The sequence below is a fragment of the Maylandia zebra genome, linkage group LG6 (genome assembly GCF_041146795.1).
Source record: "Maylandia zebra isolate NMK-2024a linkage group LG6, Mzebra_GT3a, whole genome shotgun sequence".
NCBI lineage: Eukaryota > Metazoa > Chordata > Actinopteri > Cichliformes > Cichlidae > Maylandia > Maylandia zebra.
The window spans coordinates 31383534-31402059 of record NC_135172.1 but is presented as its reverse complement, the minus strand read 5'-3'; the positions used below and the strand labels follow the sequence as shown (position 1 = coordinate 31402059).

At 39.7% G+C, this 18526-nt stretch overlaps 2 protein-coding genes across 3 annotated transcripts; both read left to right on the top strand.

Moving 5' to 3' along the window:
• The first annotated feature begins 1153 nt into the window (after positions 1-1153).
• LOC101464737 (beta-2-glycoprotein 1) lies at positions 1154-5159 on the top strand. Of its 2 annotated transcripts, none has more exons than XM_004539209.5 (9): positions 1154-1194; positions 2493-2591; positions 2893-3072; positions 3221-3317; positions 3397-3473; positions 3633-3818; positions 3974-4153; positions 4384-4581; positions 4970-5159. In XM_004539209.5, exons 2-9 carry the CDS (start codon positions 2522-2524, stop codon positions 5077-5079), a joined length of 1098 nt encoding a protein of 365 aa, XP_004539266.1. In that variant the 5' UTR covers positions 1154-1194; positions 2493-2521; the 3' UTR covers positions 5080-5159. The 2 variants fall into 2 exon arrangements, with proteins under 2 accessions (XP_004539266.1, XP_023007979.1); XM_023152211.2 differs by having other exon boundaries at positions 1155-1181.
• A 1296-nt stretch (positions 5160-6455) lies between these two features.
• LOC101465021 (beta-2-glycoprotein 1-like) lies at positions 6456-11606 on the top strand. The gene is made up of 8 exons (XM_004539210.5): positions 6456-6615; positions 7148-7324; positions 7803-7899; positions 8294-8370; positions 8690-8878; positions 9481-9660; positions 9796-9993; positions 11300-11606. Exons 1-8 carry the CDS (start codon positions 6546-6548, stop codon positions 11362-11364), a joined length of 1053 nt encoding a protein of 350 aa, XP_004539267.3. The 5' UTR covers positions 6456-6545; the 3' UTR covers positions 11365-11606.
• Positions 11607-18526: the final 6920 nt, after the last annotated feature.

Genomic DNA, 18526 nt, shown 5'->3' with positions numbered 1-18526 from the left:
TAAGTATGATATTTAAAACATCAATCGGTATTGTGCGAGTAATGCAGAAATTTACTATTGTAAATATTTGCCTGATTGTTGTTTTTGTAAGTTTCTGTGTAGTTGTGATATTTATTTTCATTACTGTTTTTATGGGTATCATATTAGTACTAGTAGTAATAGTACTTGATTTAAAAAATAATAATAATAATACGATAATAACTATGACTGAAGACAGAAAAATCAAGCAACAAACCCAGGCTTAATGAAGATGATAATGTTTTCTTTGGGCTGAAAATGTAGTGTAGTGTGTTGCCATTGTTCAGTGGGGGTAAACTATTAAAAATCACCTCTCTTTATAATGCAATATAATTAATCTGGGTCAGGATCCTTTTCAGGGTCCTTAGTATCTCCGTGTCTGCACGTCCTTTAATCTTAGTCGCAGAAAGCGGTCCACGGTGCCCCTTTTTTTCAAACAATACACGAAAGCAACACACACAACCTTTCAAATGATGAAAAAGAGCCAGTGAAACCACTCTGCATATCCACTCTGTTAAACGCAGATCAACGTGGATTACATTCATTAACCACTTCTATCTTTATTTTTTTTAGCTCCCTATGAAAGACTTCAGCATTTAAATTATAAGCATGAATTTAAAAAAGAAGGTTGGTTGGTTAGTTAGGCACTAAATTAAGAGCTCAACAATTCAGCCATTGACTCGTTTTCTTCGATTAACGTTTTTATTTTGAAGATGAACTTCCTGGTTTCTTTGCGGACTTTGACGCGGCTCCGCTCTTCTTCCTCCTTTCCTCTCGGGCTGATGTCACCCAACAGGTTCTGCTGTGGGTGGGAGGAGGCCCCTGATCCCACAGCAGGAATTTAGGATGGGGCGTCATCGCGTGGAGAAAGTAGCGCAATACATATTCTCGCATGGTGTGTAGAAAAAGTAGGAAAATCGAGAGTTTTGCTCACGGTGACTCGCTTGTAGACAGATCCATTCTTTCAGGCACTGATAATCTGCATACTCATCCTTGTCGTCAAGTCAGAAGAAATTAGATGATTATTTTGCCTGTCTTCAGAAGTATTGTCTGTGCCCTCTTTAGAGACAGCATAAAATAACCACGATTGGGGATTTTGATCAACACATGTAAAAAGTCTGTTAGGGTTGGCACGCCATACTGCACGCAGTCAGATTTCACAGGTCGTGTGGAAAAGTACTGAGGACAAAGAGATAATGACACTGATCACACCACACAGCTTACATTTGAATCCGTTATTTTCATGTTGCTTTGAATCAAATTGCAGCACAATTTGTGCAGAACGTGTTGATATTATCATTTGTGGGATTTACTGAGCACCAGGAGACCGATTTCTCACTTGGTTAATAAAGCACAGTTTCTCATTTAAGCTCTCTAATAATGTGCTTAAGATTTCACTCAAATTCTGTGATTGGAGTTATAAATATGTCTCTCACTGGACTCTCCATTTTGCAGATTTTACTAATGCTATTTGCTTCAGCTCGGCTATTTGTTCCCATATGAAGCATTTGGTCACAGCTGCATGGATTGTTTTGAATTGCTTGCTATTTGTCAGACTTCTCTGAGTTTACCAATTCCTTTATGGTCCATTGACCTGCGGTACAGCACTACTATCTCTATTCTTCTTCTTCTAAATGTAATTAGGTTGGCAGATCTAATGTTCTTCCCATAGCCACGCTATCAGTAATAAAAGCATGTGCTTTTGTCACATGAGTCTCATTTGTCTGAAGTATTCAGGTTGAAAAGTTTTGAAATAAAAATAGCTCCAAAGGCATTTAAGAGTGTGAACAGTATAGTAGTAAGTGTATGGTTAAGTGTTTCAAGAATATTAAGGGATCCCTGTAAAAACTGAGACCTCCTGAGTAATTTGATTTACGATAAATCAGCGGAGCCTATCTGAATACTTTGATTCGTCCATGAAGGACACATGACATTGCTGGCAATCAACAAATCCTCTGACCCACTTAGGTTTTGCATAATTTCACTGATTATGGTCCTGCAGGTCACAAAGTTTCCTCTTTTTTTTTTTTTTTTTAGAAGTAATCTCCTTTTGTATGCTGATATAATCCACAATTTTCTAAATTCATTGAGCTAAAGGACAACTTTTAGTCAACTCAAACTAGAACACGTGCAGTTAAATGTGCTTGTGTTGTTGGCATTATCATGGTAACTATTTGCTCTCTGCTTTATTGGAGCAAAAATGCATTCCTAATAAGATTGTTTACGTTTATTCATTGACAATTCTTTGCACAGCAAAGTTTTTATGTTAAGTTCTTGTGAGTTCATGTAATTCTTTGTGTCTGCTGATTGCTCTTGTAACAAATCAAAGTTATCAATCAACTCTAGGTAAATATACAACAGTTTCGACCTTTGTGCTCAATCAATAGGGGTTTACTCTAGCATCTGATTGGACAGAGCTATCACGCTCCTGTTACTCAGGAGCCCTCCTGATCCTCATCCTTACACATCTGCAGGAACACTGAGAGTCTTCAAACCCAGGAAGATGTCTCCAGCTTTGGCTTTGTTGCTCCTCAGCCAAGTAGCTTTATACACAACTGTAACATCAGTGAAAGGTAAAGTGAAGGAGGATAACTGCTCCATTTATACCATTTGTATTTTAGCATTAAACAGATTTGTTATGAGTTATGTGCTGCGAGATATCTCGTTTGACTTTCTGTCAATGATCGTGCTGTTCATGATTTAATTTGTGCATTTCATGCATGTGTGTTTATTGTGTGACGTTTTTACAGTTGAAAGCCTCATTATCTGAATAATAGATCCCAGAGTTTTAGTGCAGTGTTATATTTAAAAAAAATACAAAGTTTAATGTTTAGTTGCAAAACGTGACCATTTCTATGCCTGATCTTTAACCAGTATGTAGCAGACCTCCGACCACTGATGGGATTGATTCTTCAACACTAAAACGTGTGTATGAGGTTGGAGAAGAGGTGACTCTCACGTGTGAACAGGGGTACTTGCCTTCAAGGACACCATCAGCCAGGATAACCTGCACTGCCACAGGAGAATGGACACAGGCAAACCTGGCATGTTCTCGTGAGTAAAAATCGTGGTTTTAGGCCGTGGGACCTCCTGAATATGTCTTAGACACAATCAGCAATAGCTGCTTTAATATCCTGCAGCTTATAATATTCTGTAACCACAGAATATTCACTGCTGTCCATATTGTGACATATTTTTCTAGCTAAGATGTGCCAGATCCCAAGACCTCTGCAACCGTTTGCAAAGGGGAGGACAGAAGTACCATTCAAGAGCGTGCTTAACTTCACATGTGATGATGGGTAAGAGCGACGGCAAGAATGAAACCCCAAAACACAGTTGTGTTTGCAGTTAATATATCTGAGAACTTTTCGTCATCAGGTATGTCTTAATAGGAAGCAATGAAACCAGATGTTTACATGATAACACCTGGAGCCATCCACTACCTCTCTGCAAAGGTAATCCAGGAAAATGTACAGAGCGAAAATCAAACCATTAATGTTTAATGGACAGCAAAGAGAACAACCAATGCACATCGTACACTAAATTAAGCTGAGAGAAAACGAATTCAACTTTTGTCAATGTGACTCTAATCGGGCCTCTTTTTCTCCTTAAAGCTGTGAACTGTCCTCTGCCCAAGCCACCAAGCGATGGTAGGATTGTTCACGATAAGCCATTGACTGGAACCACAACTAAGTATGGCCAAGCTTGGACATATGAGTGTAATCCACCTAAAGCACCAAGCTATGAGAGAGGATTCTGCATGGCTAATGGAGGCGTAACTGAACCGCCGGTGTGTCGAGGTATGCAGACGTCTACTTTTGTTTTGGATCTTCACAAAAAACTGGAAAATTTTGTTGCTCTAAATGTTGTTTCCATTTTTTTTATTTAAAATGTTTTTGGTTTTTTTATGAAATTGCTGGTAACTGTTTAATTCCTATTCAAAACCTTATTCTAGACGTGAGCTGCCCAATTCCAACAAACATACCGAACGGCATCATCACCTTTGCTGTGATGAGACAACATGGCTACAAGGAGAAGGTTAGGTATGCCTGCAGTGAGCACTATGTTCTGGAAGGTCGGGATGAAATACAGTGTCAAAACACAGGAAACTGGTCATCAAAGCCGGTCTGCAGGGGTGAGTCATAGGAAAACAAGATCTTCCCTCAGGCTGAAATTCTAGCCTCATCTTAAACTATTCCAAAACATTTCTGATAGGTTCAGCTTGTTTGTGTTCATGAGTGTCCGCTCTCTCACCCTAACGAGAAATAAGTTGGTGTCTCAGCATGTAGCACTCTCTTTATAAGCCACAGACTGGATTTGTAACGTCCAGTGAAAATGCTTCAGCTGCTCTGTTTGTTCACCCAGCTCCCTGCACAGTTGGCATCAAAAGAGGCCGTATTTTCTATAACAGCAAGAAGATCTGGATTGGAGACTTGAAACCAAACAGAGTCCTCCATGGAGAACATGTCGCCTTCTATTGTCTGAACAAAACTGACAAATGTGGCTACCCTGTGGCCACCACTTGTAATGATGGAAACCTGCCCATCCCAGGATGCTTCGAGGGTGAGTTCCTGTTAACTCGCTAAATGTCTTTCAAGCAGTTGTAGCTTTGGTGGTGTTCAGGTCCCTAAGAGTAAAAAAAAAACCCAAAAAAGAAAATCAAAGAGCAGTTTCACTTTCTTTCTTCTTCCTTTGTGACATGTAGGTTGTTCAAAACTTGTTTATTTTATGTTAACTGGGCTCGTGATGAACATGTTCGGCCTCGCATGCTTTCACTTTAAACAACCCATTACATTTTTTTGTAAAACCCCCCAAACAATTAAATAATACTCCTGTCACATGGTTTCCAGATGTTTTTAGAAAGCCCATGCAGTCAAATGAAGATGTTCAAAGATTGCAGTAATATATTTGTTTCTGTCTTGTTCCCCCCCACACACACTTTTTTTTTTAGAACCAGGCAGGATGGATTACAACTTGAGGCCAAAAACGCTTCCATCAGAAATCACGATGTGTGCTTCTCCCCCAACTTCAAGTCCAGGAAACGTTACAATCACACGTTGATGGAAGCCGCTATCTTTAAATGGCATTGTCTGTTTTCTTGTATTCAACTGATAATAAAATATCATTGGTCAGTCATGAAAGTGTGCATTCATTAACACTTATTAACACTTATTAACACACTGTATCCGTAGCCATACACAGGCCAGACTTTGCTATGAAATATGAAGATTTAAACTACGTGCGTTAATGATTTTCACATTTCAGTCAGATATGCTAAACTTGTGAGAAATGGCTCATTCAAAAGTTTAAACTTCCTAACCAGATGACGGCTATACAAAGTATAGCTCAGAGAGCTCGTGGCTAATAAAAAGCTATTAACATGAGAGAGGCTGACATAATTGCAGTGTCCAACTGACAACTTTCCCCAGGAGATTTAGTTTAGCCAATTCACACCTTTTTATGTTAGTCGATTCTCCGTTTGACCTTAGCTACTCAAATGCGATATCAGGGAGTGAACAACCCACACTCGTGCTGATGCCACTTTAGTCCCACTTGTGATAAAAATGAATTTAAATGGACTTGAAAGCTTGAACATGTAATAGGGTTGATAAAATATTCAGTGATGAGATGCTGTGTGGCTCTATTATTACTTCTTTGTGAAGAAAATCGCGCAGTTTCATTTGAATTAGTGTGCTACTTTATTTCAATTCATTTGAGTTCGGGCATTGATATTAAAACTGTAGCTGCTCATACAATGTTTCTGGCTTTGGTTTACAGTAACATAGATCCTCACAATCACTAATTTAGATTCTATTTGAGAAATGTGTCTCTTTCTACATAGATTCAAATTTCTCTTGAGTTTTAGCTCAGTAAGACATATTTTCTTTATACTGTTGTATAAGACATCAAGCATGGACACCATGAGCAATGGTGACATAGGTGAGTGCAGAAATTTGTCAGCAATGATTGATTTTAAGGCATTCCTATGTTCTAAGGCATCTCTGACTCACTTGTGCTAATGTTTCTCAAACTTTTTGTTGCATGCCAAACTTCAGATACTGAAAACGGTTCAAACTCTACAATTTTTCATCAGCTGGTAACATAAATGAAAAAAAAAAAACATATCCAACTTAGATTCAGTATATATTTTTCTGATTGTCTCCTGCCTGTGGTGACTCTTGTCCCAAGGCATTGCATTAAGCTCTGCAGAGTAATTTATCCGCTACAAAATGGTGACACAGGAATGTAAAAAAGGTTGCAGCGTTGGGCAACAATCGTGGCAACAAGGGAAAGTCCACTCGTCCGGTTTGTTACTTCCAGTAAAAGGTCACAAGGATCACAATCTGTAACTGCAGATAGCGAGCAAAATACAGAAAACAAAACAAAGATAGGCAGTAAGCAGTTACTTCATGTCGCTCTTATCTATTTACTCTAGAGAAATACAAACAGCAGCAACAGAGCGAGTCAGTATTTGAACCAGAGGCCACAGGAAAGTACTGAAGAACATCTGAACATTTCGACAAAAGATGGAACGATGGCTGACTTTGCTTCTGCTGTTTCCAGTTCTGTTTTTTAGCACCGTGACATCTGCCAAGGGTATTATTTCTTGTTTTTTTAATATCATATGTCTTGACTGTATATACATTTTTCATTTCACTGTTTTCTGTTTTTAGGATCACATCATCGCAATAGCCTTGTTTTAAAGAAATGTACTTTTGTAGTGCAGTTTTTATGTTAATGATTGTCACAGAAGTAAAATATTTGGGTTTTTTAGTTATAAGGAAATCAATCAGTAATCAGTTACTGAAGTACGATCATAAATGAGTGTTTTTGAGCTTCATATGCAAAAAAACAATACTTTCAAGTGAATACTGCTTCTCTAAAGTAGCAATATTTGTTTAGCACAGACAGTTAATATTATTTGATAATCCGAAGACTTTTTTTTTTTAGTAAAAATACGTTTCCATAATTATATGTGAATAATTCATTTCTATGGGAAAATGCTGGTGTTCACTTTGTAGTGCTGTAAGGCTTAGTGTTAGATATTTTGCAAATGTAATAATATATAAACCCTCAGTTAACTTGACAGAGTGCATACACTTCTTAATAAATCATTTTGTTTTCAAAGGATGTCGCAGACCTCAGCTGAATGCCAACATCAATGTGGCTGTGGACCAGATGTTCTTTGACCCTGGTGTGGAGTTAGCGCTGTCCTGCAAAGACGGATACACCCCCATCTCAGGCCCTCGCACAATTGTTTGCACTACCAGTGGAGCGTGGACAGCCACTAAACTTCTGTGCAAGCGTGGGTCTCCATTTTTTTTGTGAGAATTTAACATCTTGGAACTGATTGCCTTGTATTGTAACTTAATATCAACATAAATTCATCATCTTTCATGACGCATTTAAGATTTTCAAGTCAATTGTCTCCTTAATAACAACACTTTTGCAGAATAATTTAAAGGAAACTGTAATAAGTGCAAATATTACTAATATGTTTCAATTTGCTCTAGAAGGAGTGTTTTTTCTATTTTTTGTAGAGTAACCTAATTTTAACTGTAACATTTTCTAATACTACTAATTGACACGCTTCATGTTTGTTCTTATGTTGTAATATATATTATATAATTTAAAACGTTTAAATAATGAAAAGGTTAGACTATATACAGTGGGACCAGTATTTGATGGTTTCATGAAAGAACAGAATGCAAATCTTTTTCTGTTTACATTATTCTTCAACAAATAAATACCGAAACTTATCATGAACATATTGTTTCTTGCAGCAAAGCTGTGTCCTTATCCTGATTCCCCACCTAATGGAGACTTATACTACGAGGATACTGTCTACCAGAGTACGATCAACTATACTTGTCAGGAAGGGTAAAGGAAGAGCATCTTGTCAAATTTTATTGTGTGACATCGTACACCACACCATATCTTTGCACATACACCACAAACCAAGAGTAATAAGACTCCATAATATGCAGTAAAAGTAGATGTATAACCAGCTGCTGTTTTTGATGCGCCATTTAAAGACAAATTTGTTTCCTTAATCTATCGGGCACTTTGTTCTCGCTAACGCTTTGGTTTTTTGGCGTGCAAATAAAGAACTTCTAATGAGGTGCAAAATACTGTCTAGTGGAAAATGCATGTTTAGTAAATAGCAATCAAACATTCAGTCAGCCTTTGCATTCAAATAGATTTAACATTTTTGAGTTATTATGTGATTAAACATTTTAAGCATTAACTTAATGAATAATATTGCACTGCATAGGTATATACTGTCTGGATCCAGCACCTCTGTCTGCCAAGCCAGTGGAACATGGAGCTCACCTGTACCAGAATGCATAGGTACAGAATCACAAAGAGAAAATATATTTATTTCTTTATTTATTAAAATTGTATTTGATGTATATAAATATATGTTACAGCTATCTGGAATATGCAGTTGTTCTTCCTTCGTACTGTTTATATGTTTTTATATCTATGACATTCAGAAATAAAATTGATGAGAAACAAGAATTTACTGAGTGGGCCGAGCTGTAGAAGGCCATGCAAATTATTACATACTCTAAAACAGGCACAAGTTATAAGTAATTAGGTAAGACACTTTACAATTTCATGTAACGATACATATCTAAATTCACTCATTGTGTCTCTCCTGTCGCAGCTATGACCTGTGGTCTTCCTCCGATCCCAGAGTTTGGGATGATTGTTTACAACACCAGGGTTAGAGGGAACACCACTGATTATGGCATCACGGGGACTTACAAATGCCTGCCTCCATACGCACTTTTCGGTGATGCAACGGCAGAGTGCACGACCAGTGGCACCTGGACCAAGACACCCGAATGTCGACGTACGTGAGGATGTAAAAGCTACAGCGGCACTGCAGATGTATTTTACTGAACACAACCATCCCTTCAAACTAAAAGAAAGCCCAAAAATATATGTGTTAGCTTTGACGTGTCACAATTTCAAACTGTTAAAAAGCTGAGGATTAGAGTTTAGTATTTATGTCAGTAACAGTAGATTGATTAAACTTAGGATAAAGCTGAAACATCTCCCATTTAGTTCTGAAAACTTTAAAAATCATACTTTAAAAAGTATGAGCGTCTCTATCATACTCCATAATTAGATCATAACAAGCATAGTAGAAGTATAGTTGTTGATTGAATAAGTATCTTTTCAATTCAGGACAGGATGAATGATCAAATATGCAGTTAATGGACAACTCGTGGTTCTGTTTGTTCACTGAGAATAATGTGAAATCTGAGGAAAAATACTATAAATCTAAATACATTTGGACAGATTTTGGAATTTTCTCCCTTCTTAGCTGTAAAGTAAAATATTCCTCTCCAGTAAAAAGGTCATAATGATGCAGAGCTATGAAAGACAGCATGAAGCCTAGCTACATTAATATTGTCGTCTAAGCAGTCTACTGAAATTGCTCCTTTACAGGGGTGACTTGCTCTCTACCAGAGAACATTGATAGAGGCTACATGTCAACCAATGACCAGAGAGACTTTGACTACCTGGAGACCATCAAATATGGCTGCACTGGAGATTATATAGTGGAGGGAAGTCTGCAGATTGTTTGCCAGCAGGATGGAACTTGGTCTGAGAAGCCATCCTGCAAGGGTAGGACTGTAGCCAATATCACATCTTTTAAACCACACTTTATTTTCAAAGAGCTGCGCTTTTTAGGAGATTATATTAGTTGAACGGAGACCTTCATCTCTTGTATTTTTTAATTCTCCTTCTTGTAACTTACAGCTCCTTGTAAGATTGGAATAGATAAAGGGAGGATACTTTACAAAGGGAATAAAATGTGGATTGAAGACTTTAAACCCAACAAAGTCTTCCACAAAGATATTGTCTCTGTCTGGTGCATGAACAACGCCAGGAAATGTGGATATTCTGTGTCAACGCAGTGCATCGATGGAAGGCTCATGATCCCTGAATGCTATGAAGGTAAGGTCTATTTCATAAAGAAAGATAAAAGAAAGCATAACAATACACTAGCAAAAAATGAATAATCATAATAATCCATCCATTTTCTTCCACTTATCTGGGACTGGGATGTGGGGGGAGGAGGAAAAGCCCAGGCCCCCTCTCCCCACCCACCTCCTCCATTTTATCTGGGGGAGCATTAAGACATTCCCAGGCCAGCCGAGAGATATAATCTCTCAAGCGTGTCCTGATTCTGACCCGCGGCCTCCTCCAAGTGGGACATGCCCAGAACATCTCACCCGGGAGTTGTTCAGCACGCATCCTAGTCAGATAGCCAAACCACCTCAACTGGCTCCTTTCAATGCAGAGGAATAGTGGCTCTACTCTGAGCTCCTCTCGAATGGCCAAACTCATCTCTCAGTTCATTTCCACTGCTTGTATCTGCAATCTCGTTCTTTCAGTCACTATCAATGTAGTCGCTATACCCCAATCTGTCCCTCTCCCCTCACTTGTGAACAAGTCCCGGAGACTTAAACTCCTCCACTTGGGGCAGCAACTCGTCCCTGAGCTGAAGTGAGCACTCCACCTTTTTCCTGCTGGAGACCATTGCCTCAGACTTGAAGCTGCTAGTTCTCATACCAGCTTGGCTGCAAACTGCTCCGGTGCAAACTGGAGGCCACCACCTAATGAAGCCAACAGAACCACATCATCTGCAAAAAGCAGAGATGAGATTTTGAGGCCACCAAAGTGGAAGCTTTGTTAGTCTCACCACCACATACTCCCACTGGGTACTACAGGGGATGCCATTGAATGCTTCCTCCAAATGCACAAAACACATATAGAACTGGTCACGTATTCAAAGTCTATGCCAGCACCCTGACATAGACTTCCTGGGGAGGCTGAAAAGTGTTATCCCTCTGAGTTGTCGCAGCCCCTAAGGTCCCCCTTAATATATAGGTTTGTTTTTTTTTAAAGGGACATGCCAGTAAAAGTGACATATTTACAGTCTTCAACAAGTAACCAGTAGACTGTGACACAGGGATTTGTACTAACTTTCCATGTGGAGATGCTAAAAGTACTCATTTCCCATTAGAACTATTATCACTCAATCGTGCAGAAAATAGCAAAGCACAGCTGCACACATGGGTTCTTCTGCTGTCTGCTTTCTTGAGATAACAGAAAATATTTCCTTTAACTGTCCTCCTTTTTTTCTGTATCTTAATAAATGTAACGATGACAGTTCTCCTCAGCACTCTTCAGTTATTAAGAGCTTAAAGTTACTGTGAATATTCTAACTTGTTCCATGTTTCATTGTGTCTTTTTCCAGAGCCCAGTGGTATAAATTATAATCTCAATTCAGGTTCACTTCCATCAGAAATTCAACAATGCTGAAGAAAATGCAGATGCCAACTGAGGTGATGCAATATGGAGCACATGTTAACGCATTCTGGTCGCTGAAATTAAAGAATGTGGTTTCACTGAAGCTACATTTACGTTGTAAAAAATGCAGTTCAATTTGTAGTAGTTTTATAATTCATTTATGAAAGGAATTTAAATTTACTGTGTTCAGGATTGAAACACGATGTGTGGATATTACTTTCCATTAAAGGCCAGGAGACAAGTGTTCACATTTAGCTGTTGCTCAAAGTGTGTATATGTCTGTGTGCACATTTGCAAGCTGGTTTTTCAGAGTACCTTTGCTTCTATCAATTCACATCTAGTGTCCTGTTAAATTTAGAGATTATTTTAGTGTTTCATTGAAACTGGTAAAGTTCTTAACAAAATGAAGATTGCTGCAGTTGTACTGCTGTTTCTCTACTTACACAATTCTCTAAAATCCCAGAAAAATGGTTCAAAAACCAATTTAGACAAATTCTATGATTAAATTCAAATTTATTTGAATATGTAAAAAAACAAAAAAAACAAAAAAAAACACCCACACAAAACAATCAGACAACTTATAAACAAGCACTTGGTGACAGTGGTAAGGGAAAACTGTGTATTAACAGAAAGAAACCTCAGACAGAACCAGGTTCAGAGAGAGGCAGCCATGTGTCGTGACCCTCACTCCCACATGTTTACAAATTAACATCACATAAAGACATGGGGTCACAGGGAGTGAAAACTATTCAATTCAACTCAATTTACTACAGTTGTATTTATATAGCAACAAATCACAACAACTGGTGCCTTAATGTGCTTTATATTGTAAGGTAAAACCCTACAGTAATACAAAAAAGAGGAAACCCCAACAATCATATGACCCCTTCTGAGCAAGCTCTTTGCCGACAATGGGAAGGAAAAACTCCCTTGTTGGTCAGTGGTCATGACAATTTACATATCAATGATCAAGGAACTGACCGCACACAGGCCACTGTTTGCCAGTGGTGCTAGTTTCACTCATTTTGTAAATTTACTTTAAGGGTGGGATCCAAGTCCAAGTCACTTGGATGTGTCACGGGTATAAGTTAGAAGGGAACCCCGGGAAGAGCAGCAGGGGATGATCACGGGACCAGAAAGACAAGTAAAATCTTGTTAAAGTAATTAATAAAATACATACTTTATTTACAGCATAAAAATGTATCCTGATCAGGGGAAAGAATAATTAAAAGAACATAAAACTAAACACAATAAAGGTCCATTCCGCAACAGTCCCAATCAGTCTCCGCCACACTTAAGGCTGATAACAGTCCACCGAACTCCACCAGTGGGGCCAGGCCGACAGCGCCCTCCAGTAGTGTCCTCCACCACTCCGCTCCGCTAAACACAGTGAAGCAGCGGCAGTCACCCATCCTGTACCAGGGATGTCTTTATACATTTCTACAACGGGATTTACCCCGCGAGGGCAGAGCTCTAAACTCCGCCCGCCGCTGCTCTGTGGCTAAAGTGTTTTAGCTGGTGTCTTGCTGCCACCTGGGCGAAGTCTGCCATCCATGGACCGAAGGCCCTCCTGTGGCTGCGCCTGCCGTCACGCTACTCCATTGCTCTCTCCTTCTCATCTGCATCCAGCCACACGTGTCTTCTCTGACCTGCCAGACCATCTTATTGGCCGCAGCCATCAAGAGAGGCCTGATTGATTTCTGTCCCCTGTGTCTACTTAGGGAAAGCAGGGGGCGGAGTCTCTCCGGAAGAAGATCCAATAAACACAATAAAAGCATACAACACTAAAATATACTCGACATTAAAACACAACAAAGCATGCAACTCTAGATAAGAAATCCTTCTTGCCCAGATGATGAGTGATGAAACATTTCTCAGACTGAAAATGCTACATCCAGATGAACAGAATCAACTTTGGGAGATTTCCTTACGTGGATGATTGAGCATGCGTCAAGACAATCAACACGGTCCTGTTACTATATCAGCTTTATACTTTATACCAATCATCATAACAAGCTTTCCTTAAAAAGACATGTTCTTGTGTGTCAATGCAGCCAAATAGTGTAGCCTTTTGGGTGTTAAAGGCAGGAAAAAAGATGGAAGAGAGCCAGAGATTAATTCTAACTAATGCTTAAAAGAGGATAAAAGAGAGTAATAATGTATACATTATGTGAGCTATGGCCCTATGATTTATGACAAGGGAAGTTATAAAGGAAGTAATAAAGATTTATGACAGTTATAATGTTAATGACATGTCATACAATTATTATATATCATACCTGGGTATAATTGACAACAACATGATGAAAATATGATGATGAACATATGGAACAGCATTATGAATATTATGTTTGAGAATATGATTCATTCATTCATAATGATGTCTTCACTTTTTAGACAGCTGTTGGCTGTGTGTTTGTGTGTGAGAAAATATGTTAAATGATAGTAAACAGGTTGTTGTCATTAAACGGCTGCTTTTGTGACAACAGAGGGTGATGGTGATGGGTGCAGCTGGAGGTTGCAAACCCGTTGAAAGTCTGTAACTCATTTTATGTGTTTATTTAATCCGAAAAAGGAAAATCACAATCCAAGTGAGACTTACACATTCTACAGCTCCATGTGAGTCGACTGTCCAGGAGCAGACTCTGAATAGACAGGTGAATCTTCACACAGCAGCCAGTCTGGGCCAAATGACAAGACCTTCGACTGACATTTTGAGCACCGAGGTGAACCACAAATAAAGCAATTTAAAAAAGAGGTGGCCCAACCCAGGTCTCATCAGCCAGAATTTCACCTAATGACAATAACCATTATTCAGGGTTCGAGCCACAACCTGAAGCTCCTCCCTGAAGCACAAATAAAGCAGTTTCAAAGTGGTACCAGCCAGAAACCGGGGGGTGGCTTTACCCGACAAATTAGAAACACAGATGTTTTTACGGCCTTCTGATAAAGGGTTTGGTGTTTAGTATCCCTCAGACAGTGGGGGAGTTCAGGACGTCACACTGGCGCTCTAGATGTCAAGCTTCTGCGTTGACCAAGGAAGATTCGGAGCTCATCAAAATAGACGCCGGTGTCCTGCTGTGCTTATGATACAGTAAAGTGGAAATTTTCCTACTTTGCCAAAGATTTTTATTTTTCATGCCTCTGTGATTTTTATTTTAGATCACAGGGACAGCCTTTTGTCATGGTCCTGCATCTCTGACCCAGCATTTTGAGCTGGTTGTAGACTCATTATTCTTTCTGGTTATTTAAGAGATCACTTAAAGCCAAACTATAAAGTCAGTACTTTATAATTTAGCGTCCTGTAGTGCATTTCAGTTTATTTCTAGTTTGTTGGTCGCATTATGTTTAGTTTTGCTTCCCCGGTCTCATCAGTCAGGGCATTTATGTGAAAAGTAAAAGACCATCTTTGAATCGAGGAGGGGGCCTAGTGGTACATCTTTCACCATCTTACAATGCTGAGATTGCAGCCATTCCCCAACTCTCTGTGAATGGTACTCATGGCCTTTGATCAATGGTCATTAATCAAGCATAACAACACTTACATGCTGTTATTCAAAAGCCCATGTGATAAATAACATATTAATATAATAGCTCCTCAAATATTTCCTGGACACTAACATTTTTTATTTGAGAGTTTTAAATCAATATCAATAATTCTATCAATAATTAACCTCACGGTTATTTGTTGATAGACCTCACACCCAGCTGTCCAGAGCACCTGAGGCTGAGATCAGGGATACTGCCTAAGAAAGAGCTTTGTGTTTTCTTATCAAGGAAAAAATGATTTTAAAAATATGTCTGTAAGATTGAGAAGACACTTTGCTTTGCAGAAAACACTGACCTCTAGCTCACAGAGAAATCGCACAGCTATATTAGAAGAATGCTCACCAGATTTTATGCAAGCGAGCTCTGCATCAACCTTTTAAAAGGTAATATCCTTATTACAGATTGCCAGTATAAAAAAAAATAAGACGATACAAGGAAAACAGACTGATGGCTAATAAGTGAGATGGAGTCATGCTACTACTTCTTACTACGGTGTTACCTATCATGGTGGCAATATGTGCAATTAGTAAATAACAATCTGTTTCCATACATGTATTATCATAATAACAATAAAAATGCACAAAATGTATTTGATCTCTCCTGAACAAATCAAACGGCTACATGAAATGAATCTAAATTCAGGACAGACAAGAAGAAAGTTGAAAATGATCTGGATTATCAGACTCAAAAGGTTACAGTGGCTGGAATGATGACGGTGAATGAATAAAGACAAGCCTGTCACAGTGTGAAAAAGGACCACAAGTGTACACGCTGTCCGTTCTTATTTTCTTTTTTATTGTAGAGACACACTACTGACAGTCTCTTTCTCCACTTTGGTTGAGCACCCACTCATGACACTCTGACACTCTTCTCCCACACTCTGCTCCGGCTGCAAAGCCAGATACCACCAGGTGATATGGGCATCCTTCATGCGGTGGAACCACTGTAGTGGGGCGTGGTCCGAGCAGAGGGTGAATGAACGTCCCAGGAGGTAATAACGGAGGGAGTTGACCAACCACCAGATCGGCAGGCACTCCTTATCCATGGTGCTTTATTTTTGCTCACTTCCTGTCAACTTCCAGCTGATGTAGAGTATTTGGCACCTCCGATCCCAACTCATCTGTTTCCCAGAGAAGCGGTTTCAGCCTCTCTCCATACTTTAAGGAGGTTGAGGTGATATATCTGTGTGACCGTACAACTTCTTAGTCTACACCCCCCACTTGCCGTGTGATCGCTAAGGGCCCTTGCCACTTGGCCAGTACACTTGTCCAGTAACTTTGAGCTAGAAGAAGTGAGTAATACAGGCATTTTATGTCCCAGTGAAAATTGCATGAGTCTAGCCCCTCTGTTGTACATGCACTACTGATGTTCCTGGGCCTGGAGCAAATTTCCCTGTGATAGTCTTCCCAATGTGTGTAGCTCTGAGGTCCAGAAGATACAGACTTTAAAGGTCCAACATCGTCTGCGGCTTCTTGTTACTCAAAGGGTGAAAATCCCATGGAGGTGTGGGGCACCTCCCACACTGCAAACAACAGAGGGTCTAACCAGCGAACCCAATTGCACTCATCGTCATGAATTAACTTACAAATCATGGACTTTAAAGTCTTACTGAGTCTGTCCACCAGCCAATCAGTCTGAGGGTGGTAGACACTGGTCCAAACAGATTTAATTCCCAGTCATTTGTATAGTTCTATTAGTGTATGAAACATGAACAATGTGCCCTGGCCAGTCAGTATCTCTTTCGGGACGCTGACTCGGGAGATGACCTGAAACAGTGCCTGCCCCACACTCTTTGCAGAAATTGTGTGCAGCACCACTGCTCGGGATGGTCTGCCATTCGCCATGGTCTGGGTACAGCCCAAGTCCACCAAGGCCTGGCGTATACCGCTTTGGAACCTTACTGGTACACCGTACATCCCTCTCAGACCGAGGGAGGTTGTTGGAGGGCCAGCAACACGAAACATCTGCTCCATCTTGAACAGCAGGCTGCTGGTAGACATGCCCGGGTTGCCCACACCTCCAACACGGCTGCCTCGGCGCTTGTTCAGCTCACGGTGAGTGAGGTATGGTGTCTGTAGCTGCTGTGACCTGTACAAATAGAGCACAGACAAGCGGGTTAGTGGCCAACTTTGGCCACTACCCTGGAGCATCTTCCTCAGAGCTTGGACTAGTGGTTGTAGATGTCCCGCTGCTTTCCTTGGCCAGTGTTATGCCAGCATCCAGGCTGGCTGGCCAGTGAGAGTGGACTCATTCTGCGGTCTCTGTGGGGAGCCCCGCAAAGAAATGCTCCTCCACCACCAGGCATAGGCAAAAGGTCGGTCCTCCGGGCCACTTTCAAACACCTTTGTCTGGCACTTAGACTGGTCCTGCAGCTGTTCCAACTGATGATATTTATCGCTGCTCAGCTTTCCAGCTGCATCCCTCCACTCTGCACACCACACAAAGCTCTTAATTCAGGTCCTGGTGTCCTACTCATATAGGGAAGACATGATTAGAAATGGTCAACAGCTTGTTCTGGTCAGCCTCCCCGACACACCCTGAAATCACTGCTCCAGCCCTCCACTGCAGCTGAGCCATATACAAACCACACATGACTGTCATACATATTTTATTACTTCCTTTATTGCTTCAATTGTCATAAATCAGAGGGCCATAACTCACTTTTTAACATAAGGTATATCTTATCATTCTCTGATTCTACATCATTGGTAATAACTGCCTAAATCAAGGAGATTACAATAAATGCTTACACAAGCATCTGACAAAAATCAGTCATAATATAAACTGTAACAGTATTCAGTTTAGAAGAGCTGTTGTGCTCTGAAGTGAAACCTTTAACTGACAGGACACAATTTGTGAAGCTGGGAATATTCTTCATCATGCTTGGATGTATTAAAATTAGTATTATTTGCAGATGGAACAAATATTTTTTATTCTAGGGAAAAAGAGTCACTGGAACTGGTCACTTCAAACATGTGGAAAAAAAGTAGTTTGGTAGGACCAAATTATCATTAAATCTACATAAAACTAAAATTTGTTATTCGGTAAGAATGATGTACAAGTGCACATAGATGGTGTGGAAATTGATACATTTAATAAAAATACATTTCTTGATGTGATAATAATTGATTAAACAGGATGAAAATAGCAATAAAATATATACATAAGAATATACATAAGAAGCAAAACATATTCAGATTCTCTCCTGTCGATTTCACTGTACAGGGGTTTGGCACAATACTTATGAATGTTCACTATCATTGGCATTGGCTCCCTGTCAAACACGGCATTGAGTTTAAAATTCTGTTGCTTACCTTTAAAATCATGAACAATACTGCGCCGTGCTACCTCATTGAACTCTTTAGTCCATATATCCCCAATCAGGACAATTACTCTTAGTGCAGCTTAGATCCCGGCTAAATACCAGAGGTGACCATGCTTTTGCTCTGCAGCGCCTAGCCTCTGGAACAATCTTCCTGCTTCTATTCGCACCTCTGGTTCCATCCATTTATTTAAATCACAGTTAAAAACTTACCTGTTTGACCGAGCGTTTTTGGTTAGTTAGTGCAGATTCCCTATATTTTATCCCTACGTTATTTATCTTCTCTTGATGTACCACTGTATC